This window comes from Aulonocara stuartgranti (assembly GCF_965226115.1).
Source record: "Aulonocara stuartgranti genome assembly, chromosome: 13".
Classification (NCBI taxonomy): Eukaryota; Metazoa; Chordata; class Actinopteri; order Cichliformes; family Cichlidae; genus Aulonocara; species Aulonocara stuartgranti.
The window spans coordinates 16,590,786-16,605,512 of record NC_138949.1 but is presented as its reverse complement, the minus strand read 5'-3'; the positions used below and the strand labels follow the sequence as shown (position 1 = coordinate 16,605,512).

The window sequence follows — 14,727 nt, the reverse complement described above, 5'->3', positions numbered from 1 at the left end:
ACTGCAACACACTGGATATTTTCTTTTTTTCACAACCTTTTCTATAAAGCCTAAATTTGGTTGCCTGCAAAAAATTCACCGTGCTGTCTTTAAAGTTGCTTTAATCACCTTTATTCCTTATTTGTGACGCTGAGATATAATTTTTTTATCTTGATCTTGAAGAGCTGCTCAGGTGTACGCAACTAAGTGGCTGGTATAAAGGTCTCAAGCTTATTTTCTGAAACAGGAAAACATAGTAAAAACAATGCACCCGTGCAGCATTTGAATGTCCGTTTTCTTCACAGATCTGTCGTCTCCAGAGGCACCTGTCTGCTGGGGAGCACCAGCAGGACCTGTTCCAAGGTCAGCCTGCCATGTTTGTGTCTCAGCACTCGCAGCCGCCCACGCAGAGCCTGGTGGAGCTGATTGAGCTCTGTGGAGGGACAGTCTGCAAAACTGTGCGGCAGGCGGGAATCTGCATAGGGAAATACAGCGGCAGGAGGCCAGAGGGAAGCAGGATCCTGTCCGAGCAGTGGGTGTTGGGTGAGACATATTCTGTTCAGTTCTGTGATTTATCATGTCACTATAATAGCATGTCCCTATTAACTTTGTCTCGTTTTGTGTGGTTTTATTTCAGACAGTATCACACATCTGAAGCAGCTGTCATACGATAACTATGAGCTGGAGTGACCTCCACTGACTTTTCTTATTTTCTCTCTTTTTCCTGTTTTTCGGAGCATGAAGTGTAGTTTTAACAATTGAATGTGTGATGGTGTGCGATTGTATAGTTTACCTCATTTCTTCCATGCAGTATTCATCTTGGTCAGATTTCTTATCTTTTTTTGTGTTCATAGATTTTTTGTTAACCCTTTGGCACTGTTGAATAAGAAATAATCTCAGTTACTGTGAAACCCTAACTTATTTACTGTCCTGGGTTAAAGTAGCAAGCACTACTGTGTAAAAAGGAACAAAATAAGACAATGTGAGTTTAAAAATCCTTAATGAGCCAGTTTGACATTGTAATTAGAAAGTAAATTTTGTGTGATTATAATTTTTTTTGCAATATCTCTTTTGAATAAATACTTTATTTACAAAAAATTGATTTTGGACCTTGTTTCCTGAACTCCTGGATCAAAATGTACGATAAAAATAACTTCTTTTTCTTTGCTTCTTTGTCATCTTATGTATTATTGATTTGTTGTAGTGTAATGAAATGATTACTCCACGAGTGTAACAGCTTGGTCTTGGTCAAAACTCAGCAGTGAACTGAAGAAGTGTGATTGGAGTTTACTCAGCAGGGGCACTGGATGACAGATGACAAGCCTGATGTTTCACAGCTTGGACTCTGACACTTATCATCTTTCCACAGCAGACAGGGAAATAAACACTTTTACATAAATACAGGTGGATAAATGCAACTGTCACAATTTTTTAGAAACACAAACGTAATACAGGGAAGATGTTGCCATTTTAACTGATCACTTTTGGAGCTTCGTACCAAGCTCAGTAAACTAAAGAGCAGCGCCAAAGTCAGCATCATAAATTCTGACTCCATTTACATGTTAGGTTAGCAAATTTTATCATCATCTGCAGATGATGATTTAAAAAACAGAATATTCTAGAAAGGATTGTAAATACTTTTCAAATCCCAGAAAATGATCTGGGCTTTCAGTCTATTCTTAGTAAGCACCACATACCTGGCATACTATACCCACCTACCTAAATAACATTTTCTGTGTTTGTAATTGGCCTCATGTCCTCCTGTGTCTGAGTTTTTAGAATAACTCACTGGCTTTGTTAGGTACGCCTGTTCAGCCGCGTGTTATTACAAATGTAACTGGTCATCCAATCGCATAGCAGCAACCCAGTGTGTTTAGTTGTGTAGATGTGGTCAAGATGACCTGTGGATGTTCAAACCAAACAGAATGGGGAGCAAATGTGATTTGATCTGGGCTGATCTGAGTAATTGAAACTGCCTCTCTACTGGAGTTTCTCACACAACCCTCTGTGGGGTTTACAGAGCTTAGTCTGAAAAAGAAAATATTCACTTTAGTTCCCTAGCTAAAACACCTTGTTGAAACCAGAGTTGGCAAGTAAATGGCAAGACTGCTTCTAACTGATGGCAACAGTAACTCATTACAGCCAAGGTGTGCAGAAAAGCATCTCTGAAAGCACAAGACATTGAACCTTGAAGTAGAAGCAGCAGAAGACTGCATCCAGTGCCAGTCCTCTAAGCTAAGAATGGAAAACTGAGGCTACAATTCACATGGGCTCTACAAAATTGGACAATGGAAGATTGGAAAAACTTTGCCTAGTCTGATGAGTCACATTTTCAGCTGGTGGATCAGAATTCGGTGTAAACAACATGAAACCATGGATCTATCCTGCCATGTATCAACAGTTCAGGGTACAGAGTGTAATGGTGTGAGTGATATGTTTTTGGAAAACTTTTGGCCCTTGGTACCAATTGAGCATTATTTAAATCCGTCTCTTTATGACCACAGTGTTCCCATCTTCTGATGGCTCCTTCCAGCAGAATAATGTGTAGTCCTTTTGCATTTTTGGTGTTGTATAGATAGAAAGAGAAACCCACTATGCCAGGCACTGGAGATATCACCTGCATAAATCTGCCAATATTTACATCATCCGCCTCAGTGTTCCTATTAATGAATGTGCATCTTCCCTTTAAAATAAAATAAACAGAAAGCTCTGTTATATTTCCAACTATAAATATTACTATTACTAGCTTTACTTTAAAAAAATAAGTACTAATGGCGTTAATATATTCACATATCATATTAAGCAATCTCCACGTGTGTCCTGAGACAACTTTTGACGCCACATGTTCTCAAACAAGAAAACGAAAATGAGGGGTTTTGCTGGAAAGAAAACCAAAAAACGCGGCATACGCCTTTAATGTTACAGCATATGGTTCTCGTGGTGCACTGTCGCTGATTGGCTGGCCCCTATTACGTCACGTGGCCAGTCGGTTTTACCCGGCGTCATTGCGTAGGGAGGCGTGTGTGACATTTGCGGTGCAAGAAGCTAGTTTGAGAACAGCTAACCGGGTAAAGATGAGGACCTAGAGAAGAAAGTAGGAAATATTTTTTCCGTTTAGCACCAGGGTCGAGTTTTGGCTTTGACTTGGTCATGGTTCCCCGATTAGAGAAGATATTTATGTCAAATGTAGCGTTTGGTAAAACTTCCTGTGTTGGCGAGCACGTTGAGTAGTTAAGCTAATGCCTTTTTTTCTGAACTTGTAGTAAACGTGCAGAGTTCAGGCTGAGGACGTGTTCCGGTTTGCTGTCCTGAGATGTCCGTACTAATATTTGATAACTGCAGCTTAAGTTTATGCATTGCTGTATGGCTTTAAGCGCTTGAGCCGACTTGACAAACTGCGTTTTTTTTTTTTGCACACAAGGTTAAAATTAGCTTTAGCCAACTAGCTCCTCATTCCCTTCTTGCTGCAGCTTTCTCACTTTTCCTCCGCTGACTAGTCGGGACAGGTGTGCTGAAATTGGGACAGGTGTGTTGTGGGATACCCAGGGTGCACTGCTACTTAATCACGGCGTGCGCTGACAGTCCACTTCAGGGATTTTCTGTCACTTCAGTGGAGCCAGAGGTGCAATCATGCTGCTCTCTTTGGTTGTGCACACATACTCGCTGCGGTACTGGTTTCCTGCTACGATTATGCTGGGGACAGCCCCGGCTTATCTGCTGTCATGGGGGGCTTGGCGCTTGCTGTCAACTATCTTACCATCGAGTTTGTACCACAAAATAGACGACCGGTTGTACTGCGTCTACCAGAGTATGGTCCTATTCTTCTTTGAAAACTACACAGGAGTTGAGGTGGGTGATCCTCCACTTTGTGTGTGGGTTATTTTACCTACTAATATCTAGTCTACGAATAGAAAAACAGACTGTCTTAAGATACAGCTGCCTCTGGGTGCATATGTCTGCAGGTTTTCAATTTACAGCGGATTAAAGTCTGTGGAGAATGTTGCACTTTTTCAGGTCTCTGTATCTGTTAGAACTGTTGGGGTAAATATATAACATTGTAAGAGTGTGTGTACACATTCAGCCCAGTTAACCAGATGGACCAGACACATTGCAAGAAAGTCTGCATTCTTTGGCACTGCTGTTGCCACACCTAGAACAATAGGCGGTTTTCGTACGTTAAGGTGTGTTTACTGAAGGCACGTACAGTGGTGTAGCTGGCTGACCTTTGCCTTTGAAAATGATTAATCTCATAAATTCATTGCAGTATCCTCAAATGAAGGCTTCTTAAATGTGCTGTAGTGTTCGAGTAAATTCTTTAGGATTAATTGCAAAGACTCAAGTTTTAACATTTAATGAAACAATATAAATGTTAATTTTACAGTGATGTAAAATTACCTTTTTGCTGACACGTATACTGCCTTCAACCTGCTTTCTTTTCTTTTTCTGTAGATTGTTATTTATGGAGATATACCAAAGAACAAGGAGAATGTGGTTTACCTGTCAAATCATCAATGCACAGGTACTTAATTTGAATATCAAGCTTTATAAAATGTAGTCCAATGTAAAGCACTATTCAAATATCTAACCCTTTCTTTTGTTGTAGCTGACTGGATCATTGCTGACATGCTTGCCATCAGGCAGAGCGCTCTGGGTCATGTCAGATATGTCCTTAAAGATGGACTCAAGTGGCTGCCGCTATATGGATGGTATTTCTCTGAGGTAATGTATCTGTGTGAGTATGAGGAGGTCATTTTTAAGATTAAGAAGAGACCAGCTGCTTAATCTGGGGTGGCTGTAGTTCAGGAAGTAGACAGGAAGGTTGGTGGTTCCAGTCGCTGGCAAGATACTGCTAACCCCAAGTTGCTCTCTGATGCATCCATTGGAGTATGAATGTGTGTGAATGTTATATAAAAAGCACTTGAGTAGAAAAAAAGTGCTTGTATTAATGGGGCAAGGTGTGTACTGCGTTTTGAGAGCTCAGAGTATAAAAGCATTTACCAGCTTGGCACTGTGACTGATATTTACTGCATTATTATACAACATGAGTGCTCATGGGTTATACCAGTGCTGCAACGTTGGCATTCCATTTGAACTTAACCTGTAAAGTTTCGTCACTTCATCTTGGATCATTAAGACATCATGGTAGTTAACCTGACATATTTCGCCACAGTAACACATACACAGATGGATATAAGGGCTGGTTTGGGGCAAGGGAAAAAAACAAAATGATTCTACCATGCTCGCCAGGTGTATGTATGTATGCATCAACATGTTTAAGTTGCATTTCTTCTCTGTAAGAGTGGAAGGGAGTTGTCTCTGAATGCGCTGCATTGTTTGCAGCCTCAGCTTGGAATTTACAGATCTCAGAATAAAAAAGGCTAACCCCAGTGTGGCCGGGTGATTACCACAAACACTCTTCTAACATGTGAGAACGCTGTCTAAAACAGGAAGAGTCTTTGACACAAGAATTTTTTGTTTTTGTTTGTGTGTGGTGACTGGTTTGTAGCAAAGCTTTCGTCTCATCTCTAAAGTCTCAATTTGTTGTTGATGAAAGCACACCTAAGCCAAGAGACCACACTTAGCATTGGGGTCACACCATCTGTAATAAACATAATAAACCAAACCCATCTCTAAACGCAGCCTTCATTTTGCACAATTGTGTTCCATAGCATTAAAAAAAATCTCTGCTATAAACATATGTAGTGCTTTTCTACTCAGTAGAGCACTTTAAGTCTCACTCACCCAATCACTTCTATTCATACACGCACTTTTTACCAAATGTTTTTTGTTTGTTTGTTTTGTAATACATCAACACTGTGATGTATGCATCAGGGACAACTCAGGGTTAACATCTTGCCCAAGGATACTCTGACACCGAGTAGAGCCGAGAAACGATCCACCAACCTTCTGATTAGTAGACCTGAACCACAGATTCTCTATTAATTAACTACTCTATTAATCTCATTTGGATTTTTTTTTTTCTCTTCTACCTAGCACGGGGGAATCTATGTGAAACGAAGCTCAAAGTTCAATGAAAAGGCGATGAGGAAGAAGCTCCTTGCTCAGACTCAGCGTGGAGCACCGGTAACTACACATCTTCAAGTATTTCCTGAATGTAAATCTTTTTTTGTCTCTTAAGTTGAAACAAAAGAGGCTTCAAGATTTAAATTGCACGTAATTATATTCTTAAAACGGAAAATCCAAAATGTTTTGTTCAAAGGTCATTTGAAGCCATTACCATTTCAACACTAATTTTTTTTTTACCTCCTGGAATATTTATGAAAACAAGATAGTAATTGAAATTAAAGTTATAAATATTTCAGGATTTGTTTTGTTCTGTATCAGTAAAATGTTTTATTTTCTGCCGTGGGAAACAGGCAGCAGTTTTTACTTCATCTAAATGGATAACTGGATGTTTTTATGTGTTGAGATTCATTTGTTTTGTGTGTTTGCTGCGGTGCAAGGACTTGCTTTTAATCGCTTTTTTGGATTTGACTGTGGGGGATTAGTGTTGCCTGTGCGTATGTGTGTGTTGTAGCACAAGCCGTCATGGTTTCCAAAAGGCTCACTGTGAAAACTGTGTAACACAGTTCACTGCTGATAGTTCCTGTTCATGTAATCAATTGTTAATGGAACAAAAATTTGGAAACTGAGACAAGAAACGTACGATCATATTAATAAAGACACAGATTTTCACAAATGGTTCAGTTTGGCTGGAATCGGTAAATCCCACTTGGCTGCGGATGCCAGTAATTCACATTGGTTCAAACTGCTGCATAGTTTCATTTGGTGCAAATGTTGTCATAAAGGCATCTGCACAGGTTGGGCAACAGTAGATGAATCCGATACAGCCGGGGCCTGGGAAGCAGGGTTTGTTTTCAGGTTAGCTGGAATCTAAACTGGTATGAATCAAGATAACCCGATAAAATGTTTTCATTTTCTTTTAAGCCTAAACAATGTTGGGTTTACAGATTCCTTCTCAACAAATAGTACATTTGTTAGAAAACTGTCTTTGATCTCATGTGCTTTTTCTCCTCATAGATGTACCTCGTCATCTTCCCTGAAGGAACTCGGTATAATCCAGACCTCAAGAATGTTATCGCTGACAGTCAGGCTTTTGCTGCGAAAGAAGGTAGAGTCATAACAGCAGCCACTCACTGCTGTACTTGTGCATACTGATTCAGTTCAGCCCACTCAGTCAGTAAAACAGCTGACTTAAATTTAGTTCTGAGACCTTCTTTGACCACTAAAACATAACCTGCAAATAAAACTTTCTTGAGCGTTAACAAATGAGAAAAACTGTATAAAACTAGAAGCAGACCTGGATTCAGTAGGATTAAGGACTCAGAAAGCCATATAAATGCTCATGAATATAAAAGATTATATGGAACAGTAAACATATCAGGTAAAAACCTCACTAAATAAAAAATATTGTAATACTGGTGCTGCGCTGAGAAGTAGCCACGTTCCACCAGCTTTGTTATTTTGGCACCACCATGAAGTGCAATGAACTGAAACAGTTCAGGGGCTTGTGCTGCTTTCTGCTCACAAACAGCCTCGATTCTGCAGAGATTAGGACTATCTCGGCCTCGGCACTGAATATCACCTTCCCCCATTAATCCAAATAAATCGCTCTGGAGCGCTGACATGTGCGCATGACATTATCTGTTATTAGTGTGGCATTAGTGAGCAGAGGACGGTGGCACACCAACCTAGGATCCACCAAGCTTTGCTGTGAATATCTCAAACAGCCACATTCACATTTGTTTTTCTTCATTTTGCGGGGGATTCTAGCCGTCACCTGTTTTACAGTAGAGCAGTGGAGCTGGCAGGAAATGAGAAGAGATGGGGAGATGGCGCACAACAAAGGTTCCCATGCACACTCGTGTATGAGGAGCCGTCTGCGTGGCTCATAAATCACTAAGACACCGGGACTGTAATATGTAAAACACTGGTTGCATGTGCTGATAAGAAACAAATTTATGACGGTTTTTACATATTTTTCACAGGGCTCACTGTCCTGAAGCACACTCTAACACCCAGAATGAAAGCAGCTCACGTAGCCATCGATACTATGAAGGGCCACCTGGATGCTGTGTATGACATCACTGTGGCCTACGAGGGAACGCTGGACAGCTCCGGGCAGAGGAGATCTGCACCAGCGATGCCAGGTATGCAGGCATGTTGTTTTAGACACGAGTCGTGGGGGTTCTGTTGTTGGTGTTACAGCTGATTACGTGCACCTTTATTTCTGTAGACGGCAGCTGTTGTTGCACGAGATATGCTTTGGTTTGCCCGTAACAGCGACCTCAGTTTGCTTTCTTCTTAATCAGTGCATCCTTAAACACACACACACGGAGTATTATTAGTCCTTCAACATTGTAAACGACGCCACCGGTAATTAATCACACAGCAAACATCACCTATTAACAGTCACACCTTCCTGTAAACAACATGACTCGGTGTTTTGGAGCCTTTGATTATTCCGTGTTCCCAGTTGTTCAACAAGCGCTCTTTGAATGAATTAAAAAAACAAAAAAACATCCCGTTTCAGGAATAAACATCTGTGTGTTTCTAGAAAACAGAACAGAGAATAGAAAAGCATTCCTGTCCTCACGCACTTCCTGGCCTCATGTGGCGAAGGTGACGCTGGTGATTTCACAAGGAACTGGAAGGGACTCAAGGCTGCCAAAGCAAATGTTTCTTATCGGGGTGACTAAATTAGCATTCAGCATATTTCTGTAGTCCTTTAATAGCTGCAAATTGAGAGAAGACAAATTAGTGATTTACTGCACAATAGAAATTATAATATTTGCTGCTCCAATTCCTGCTTTACTTAACAAAAACAACAAAAAACACATTCTTAATATTAAATGTAATGCATTTCAAATCAGAATGGCTTGTTGATTTGATTGCAGTCATTTCAGTGCCTCTGTGGGAGGCCTTTTGTTTTGATAGCTGTAAATAAGGGGTGGTTTTTGCATCGCTACAACAACATTAGCATGTGGTCCAGGACTTTTCCTTCGTAGTCACAAAAACATGGTTTAAAAAATGGTAGCAGCCAAAATGTGGAGACTTAAAAATAACTTTATTAACTTATTGGTTACTTGGATTTGTTCATTGACTGTGAAGGAGGGGGGATAATGCTATTGCAAATAAAGTTTTATATCCCTTTTTTATTGAGTGTATTAAAAACAACAATACAAATCTTTAAACTGATTAAATTATAACTTAAGAACAAATGCTTGATTGTTACCGGTGATTACAAATTACGTTCTTATCTTCTGGAGTACTACTTGTATACGATTACACATATTTGCAATTTTTCTTTTGTACTTCACCGCAGCTTTTAAATCAGTTGATGTGATTGAAGTGCACATGTTCAGCTTTAAATGAAAGAGAATAAGAGAGAAAAATAATAAAATCCATGAAGTGTTTCTGAATTGTAGCAATTTTTATACGAAGTTCCCAATTTTTCATTGTCAAAATTAGTTTGACAATAGACTGACAAGCAGTTTCATGGCCAGATGAAGACCCGTCCCTTTTTTATGATAAATGAAGGAGACGTGACATCTGAAGGTCAGTTGGTATGTTGACTTAGTATTTTACAGCTTCTCACTGTGATTGTAAATAAGGGACCAAAGATGTATTGGTGCATGTGAGGGAGGCTGTTGTTAAGCTGTCAGGTTATCAGAGAGAAGTTTTAAGTGTCCAAATCAACAATCCGCCTGCTGCCTTTGCTAAAAAGAAGACTGGCCATTTCAGCAACATCAAAAGGCCTAAAAGACCACAGAAGACAGCTAAAGTGCACAGTGATGTTGAGAAAGACAACTTCACAACATCTAACCACACACAAAGTATACTCTCTCAAGGAGGCAGGAGTGTGATTGTCAAACACCTTGAATGCACGTGCAGAGGGGAGCGAACTCAGGAATGAGAAGGACAGATTACACTTTGCCAGAAAGCCTCTAAAAGCATCTGCACTGTTCTGCGATCATATTGGACCAAAGAAATAAACATGAACTTGTATCAATGAGAAAAGTATGGAGAGGGAAAGGTACAGCCCAGACCACCTGTCAAACATGGTGGCAGCAGTGTTGTGACATGGGAATCTGTGGTGCAGTCGGCTCATGCTGAAAGGTGCATGTTAAGAAGGTAAAATTGTAAAGACTATCCTTGTTTAAAATATTATGGTCCAACTTGTAACTGCACCGCTCATGGTAGCAATCGGTTTCTTTCAACTCGCGAGATCAAAGATTCCCTCTCTGTTTTTAATAAAGATATTTGGATCATAGCGAGTTGTTTGTCACTTCACAGCAGAGTTGTTTTCCCTTCCAGGTGGTTGTTTTTTAAAGGTTGTTTTGCAGCATTGTTCTGCTCAAACACACATGACATGCAGTCATTGAGACTGAGCTTTGATTTATGAAACGCTTTAAGAGTCTTTTAGCCTCTCGGTGCCAAACACGAGTGTCTGCAGCCAAGAAACCCAAAAACAGGATTTAACCCCCCGCAAGCACGAGGAGGAAATGCACCAACACTGCTTTGCACCTTAAGAATGACTCCGGCGTTTTTATTGTGCGTTACAGTAAAAATATTTTCGTGCCTTCAGCCGTCAACGAGTTGTCGACGCTCGTTAAACTGGCACACATTGTGTGCGAAGGTCAATTTAAATCCGGGCAGCCGCTGATGGAGGTGCTCTCTCCAGCAGTCTTTCGCTGCCGACTTCGATCAAGTTTCCTCTTTTGGCCTCAGTGCCACATTTCCTGATGATATTGCATGTTGTGGAAACAGGAACTTGAAGGTCTCTGGGGATAGACGAGCAGCCTTGAGCGTTCACACTTGGTTACGCTTTTATATATGACCTCCTCAGACGTGTGACTTTCTGTTTCTTTGCTTAAGTGCAGACTGACAGTTGGATTTTAACATATTGTATGAAGAAAAGTTGAAACTGAAACATTAAATCTATAATATTTGGAAAGATGTTTTGTCTTTTGTGTCATATGATGTAACACCAGTGACTGTTTTGGAATTGCCTTTAAGTGATTTCCTTCCTTTACTGGTCTTTACTGGGCAATTGCATCACAGCAGCTCCAGTCCATCACTGTCACCTCGTGTTGGTTTTTAAGTGCTTACTGTACGTGTCGTTGCACTGACAGGCTTTTCCTGTTTTTGATTGGTCTTTTTATGGATTTATTTTTCTCTTTGACAGAATTCCTCTGCAAAGAATGCCGCCGCATCCACATACACTTCGACCGTGTGGACATAAAAGAAATTCCCTCGGAGCCGGCGTTTTTCCGCAGATGGCTGCACGATCGCTTCGAAATCAAGGACCGGTGAGTGTGTGCGTACCTGTGTGTGAGAGCATGTACACGCACTTGTGTGTGGAGTAATTAATCATGTTGAAATTGCATGTCATCTAGTCAATATGTGAGCTGCGAGGTGTTTTTGCAAAACGACTTCTTTTGTGTGCCACCGCTCTGTTACAGAGAGATAAACCTTAACTTTGTGTTTCTGTAGTTAGAATAAATTAACACAGTACCAACTTAATATTCAACCAGTAAAATATAACAAAGGGTTTTGTTTCACAGGTTTCCAGCTGGAAAACATAATTATTTACTCTACATATCTCTTCTTTTTTTTTTTATACGATGCTAACTAATTAATTACTAATAAAACAATACCAGGTAGTCATTATGAAGTCAATAATTAATAAATCATTTATTTTAATAAGCTTTCTCATTTAGATAAAGATCGTTTGTTAATCAAGACCTGTGAACAAAATACATAAACGACAAATCGACCCGTAACAAAAACAGTTACACATGTTGGCAAACTGAGAAAAGCGTGTCTAAGGGTTGTTGTGACGGTGAAAGAACACAATGTGGTTTTGACTTTATGTAGTTGTGGACAACAAACTGTATATAAGAATTGCTTCTTGGCACACAGTTTAGTAAGTAAAAAAAAAAGAAAAAAAGGCTGCTTCAGGCACACGTGTACAATTGGGTCAAATGTGGTCGCCGATTTGCTCGTTAATTAAATTGTCTTTACACTGACAGCTCGTCGCGGATAGCTTATTCGTTTTTTGTGAGAAACACAGAAAAGTAAGGTTTTCTTTTGTGGCTTCTCTGGTGTGATTATGTGACATTACCTCTGAAGAAACCATTTGAATAATGGTTTTGTGACATTTCCATGTGGGCACAGACAGAGAAGGGTCTAGATCAGTGGTGTCAAATTCAATTTACGTCATGGTCTAAGTACACTTAAGTTTAAGTGGTCCAGATCAGCTCATTTCAGCTTCATAACCTGTAAAAAGAAATAAATGTCCCCTTTTTCTCTGCTTCAAAAAAAAGTTGACCTGCACATTTTAATCCATGAGGTGTTTTAAGAAAGTCTTTTTTTTTTCTCTCTCTCTCTCTACGTGATGAAGAAATCAAGGTCAAAGGTGTAAAACTGCATATAAAAGTACTGGTAGCTCACTACCTGTATTGTAAATTCCACTGTAATAAACTTTAATTTTATTTACTGTTATACTAATGACAAGAAAACATTTGTTTTGGTATTCCTTTGTTGTAGTATAACAGACCATGTGTGATTTCTTAGTCTGTAAGAAAGATGTGAAAGTGACAAAAATAGTCTCAAATGTTTTTCTCTCCTCATCCTGATTTCATGAGACTTTTTTTTTTCTTTCTTTTCAAAGGCTGCTGACCAATTTCTACGAGTCGCAGGATTCCGACAAATTATGCAAGTTCCCCGGTGAGGGCAAACCTTCTCCGCTGAATCTCTCGAAAACCCTGCCCTCCTTGGTCATCCTTGGGGGACTGACACTGCCAATGCTGCTGACAGAAAAGGGCAGGAAGCTGTACGTGAGAACCTGGGTGTGTGGGACGCTTCTGGGCTGGCTGTGGGTAAACATTTTTCCCTAACAAATCGAGGCCAGTCTGCCACGATGAGACGCACAAAAGACTCGAGACGGTGCCATTTTCCTGTATCGCGACACAATGTATGCTCCAGATGCAGAGCAGTATGTGATAAAAGGCTCAGAGATATTTTTGTTTGACTGTTTGACCGGAGACACTGAGAAATGTTAGCCTTTTGTGCTACTTGCTCTCTCCTCAACCTGAAATGACAAAACCTTTGTTAAAGTATTATATTCCCCAAAAGTTATTGAAATAGCTTCATACCTCTATTAAAATAACCCCTCCTTCCTTTCATCGGATTTAGCCAAATTAGTATCCTTGCATGCTGTTTTCTTCTTCTTTGGTCTTTGGCCAGTTTAGTTCTAATTATTTCTGAGAGCAAAGTGTGCCAAGCACTCTAAAAACACATGCAACGATCACAGTCGGCTGCTGTACTAAAGAGCACAGCCTGCTGCTGATTGATCATTTAAGTGCACTGATTTATTGGTATTGGTTGTAATGTTTGTCTTGTTTCATGCCAAGTCTCATATCAGGAAGAAATGCACTTTTCCCCCTCGTGTAAGGTGATGTTTGTTTTTGTTTTTTACATTGGTCGAACAACATGCAGTCCTCTACACGGGCCCATACGGGTGACACCAGCTACATTGTTTATTTTAAATATTCATCTTTTGTTTCCTCACTGTGAATGTAGCCGTAAGAACAAGTATATTTGTGGATCTGTGAAAGACTAGCCCCTCCCCCTTTTCTCTTTTCAGCTCAGCCTTTTTTGTCAAGAAACACTGTTGGAGCTCGCAGTGGAGGACTGTCAGTGAACTTGTTCCACTAATGTAAATCATTACTTCCACCTTTAAAATCGTCAGTCATTGCCAAAACCTGTTGCGTTTTGTTTTTCCACATCGTCCCACTGAGAGCGTCTCTGCGTGTTTTAAGTTGAGCAATACGTTGTCGACGACGGCAAAGAGACTTTACGTGTTTGTTCCTCTGAGTTAATAAAAAAATCTGATTTTTTCATAATTATTCATAACTTTTCTATATGCATTTGTTACGACCATGTTAAGGTTCACGTCTGTCTACCTAACAAAAAGCTGACAAAGCCATGTTAACAGTATATCGCAGGTTTCCTGTGCACTCAAAGCCATTTGTATTTTAAACATCATTGTATCGTGAAATGCACTGTATGTCTGTTGTCGTTGTTTACCATGAAAGCGTTGCATTTTCCACACGTCACTTTACGTATTTACGACCTCCTGTAGCCTGATGTGTTTTATTTCCTTGTGTGGATGGTATAGTAATTTACATCTTGCTCTAATACCTCACTTGAATAATCCTTCCTTGTTTTTAAATGACCTTTGTCAGCCATTTTCTAGTCATTTTTATCCAGACGAGCTCTGACTGTAACTCATCAGGAAACTCTGTGTAGACAGTGTATTAAATGCCAACTGTTTTTGGAAATGCGTGCCTTCTCTTTGGAGGAGTCGGTCCTCGACCGTCTCACAGAGCGCCACGGTGGCTCTATTTTCTTTCCGCCAGGTGACTGCACAGACGCTCTCTGCTGGAGCTGCTGCTCACTGCAGCATGCGGCAACACTGTCTACAGTTCATAGTGGCTTATTTTCCTCTAAGAATGCATTGATTTACACTTGAGGACTATTATTAAATGGTGAAACCTTTAATGCGTGTAAGTTATGGAAGTTGGGGATGAGAATGAAATAAAGTGGTTTTCCTGGGCAAGTTGTCTCTTCTCTGTTGCTCTTACTGCTTTGATTATAAGTTTGATATCACATATATGTAGAAGATGCATACTGTTCTGCCTCTGTATTATGTATATACAT

At 40.1% G+C, this 14,727-nt stretch overlaps 2 protein-coding genes across 3 annotated transcripts in view; both read left to right on the top strand.

The window, feature by feature from the left end:
• Positions 1 to 1,032, top strand: part of mcph1 (microcephalin 1) — a 36,336-nt gene extending 35,304 nt beyond the window's left edge. For both annotated transcript variants that reach the window (XM_082557028.1, XM_082557029.1), the window contains 2 exons: positions 285 to 522; positions 617 to 1,032. In XM_082557028.1, coding sequence (XP_082413154.1) covers positions 285 to 522; positions 617 to 669 — 291 coding nt within the window. In that variant the 3' untranslated portion in view covers positions 670 to 1,032. The remainder of the gene's footprint in view (positions 1 to 284; positions 523 to 616) is intronic.
• A 1,929-nt stretch (positions 1,033 to 2,961) lies between these two features.
• agpat5 (1-acylglycerol-3-phosphate O-acyltransferase 5 (lysophosphatidic acid acyltransferase, epsilon)) lies at positions 2,962 to 14,626 on the top strand. The gene is made up of 8 exons (XM_082556284.1): positions 2,962 to 3,828; positions 4,429 to 4,498; positions 4,583 to 4,698; positions 5,974 to 6,063; positions 7,021 to 7,111; positions 7,989 to 8,150; positions 11,189 to 11,312; positions 12,677 to 14,626. The coding sequence occupies exons 1-8, from the start codon at positions 3,610 to 3,612 to the stop codon at positions 12,900 to 12,902; spliced, it is 1,098 nt and encodes a 365-aa protein (XP_082412410.1). The 5' UTR covers positions 2,962 to 3,609; the 3' UTR covers positions 12,903 to 14,626.
• Positions 14,627 to 14,727: the final 101 nt, after the last annotated feature.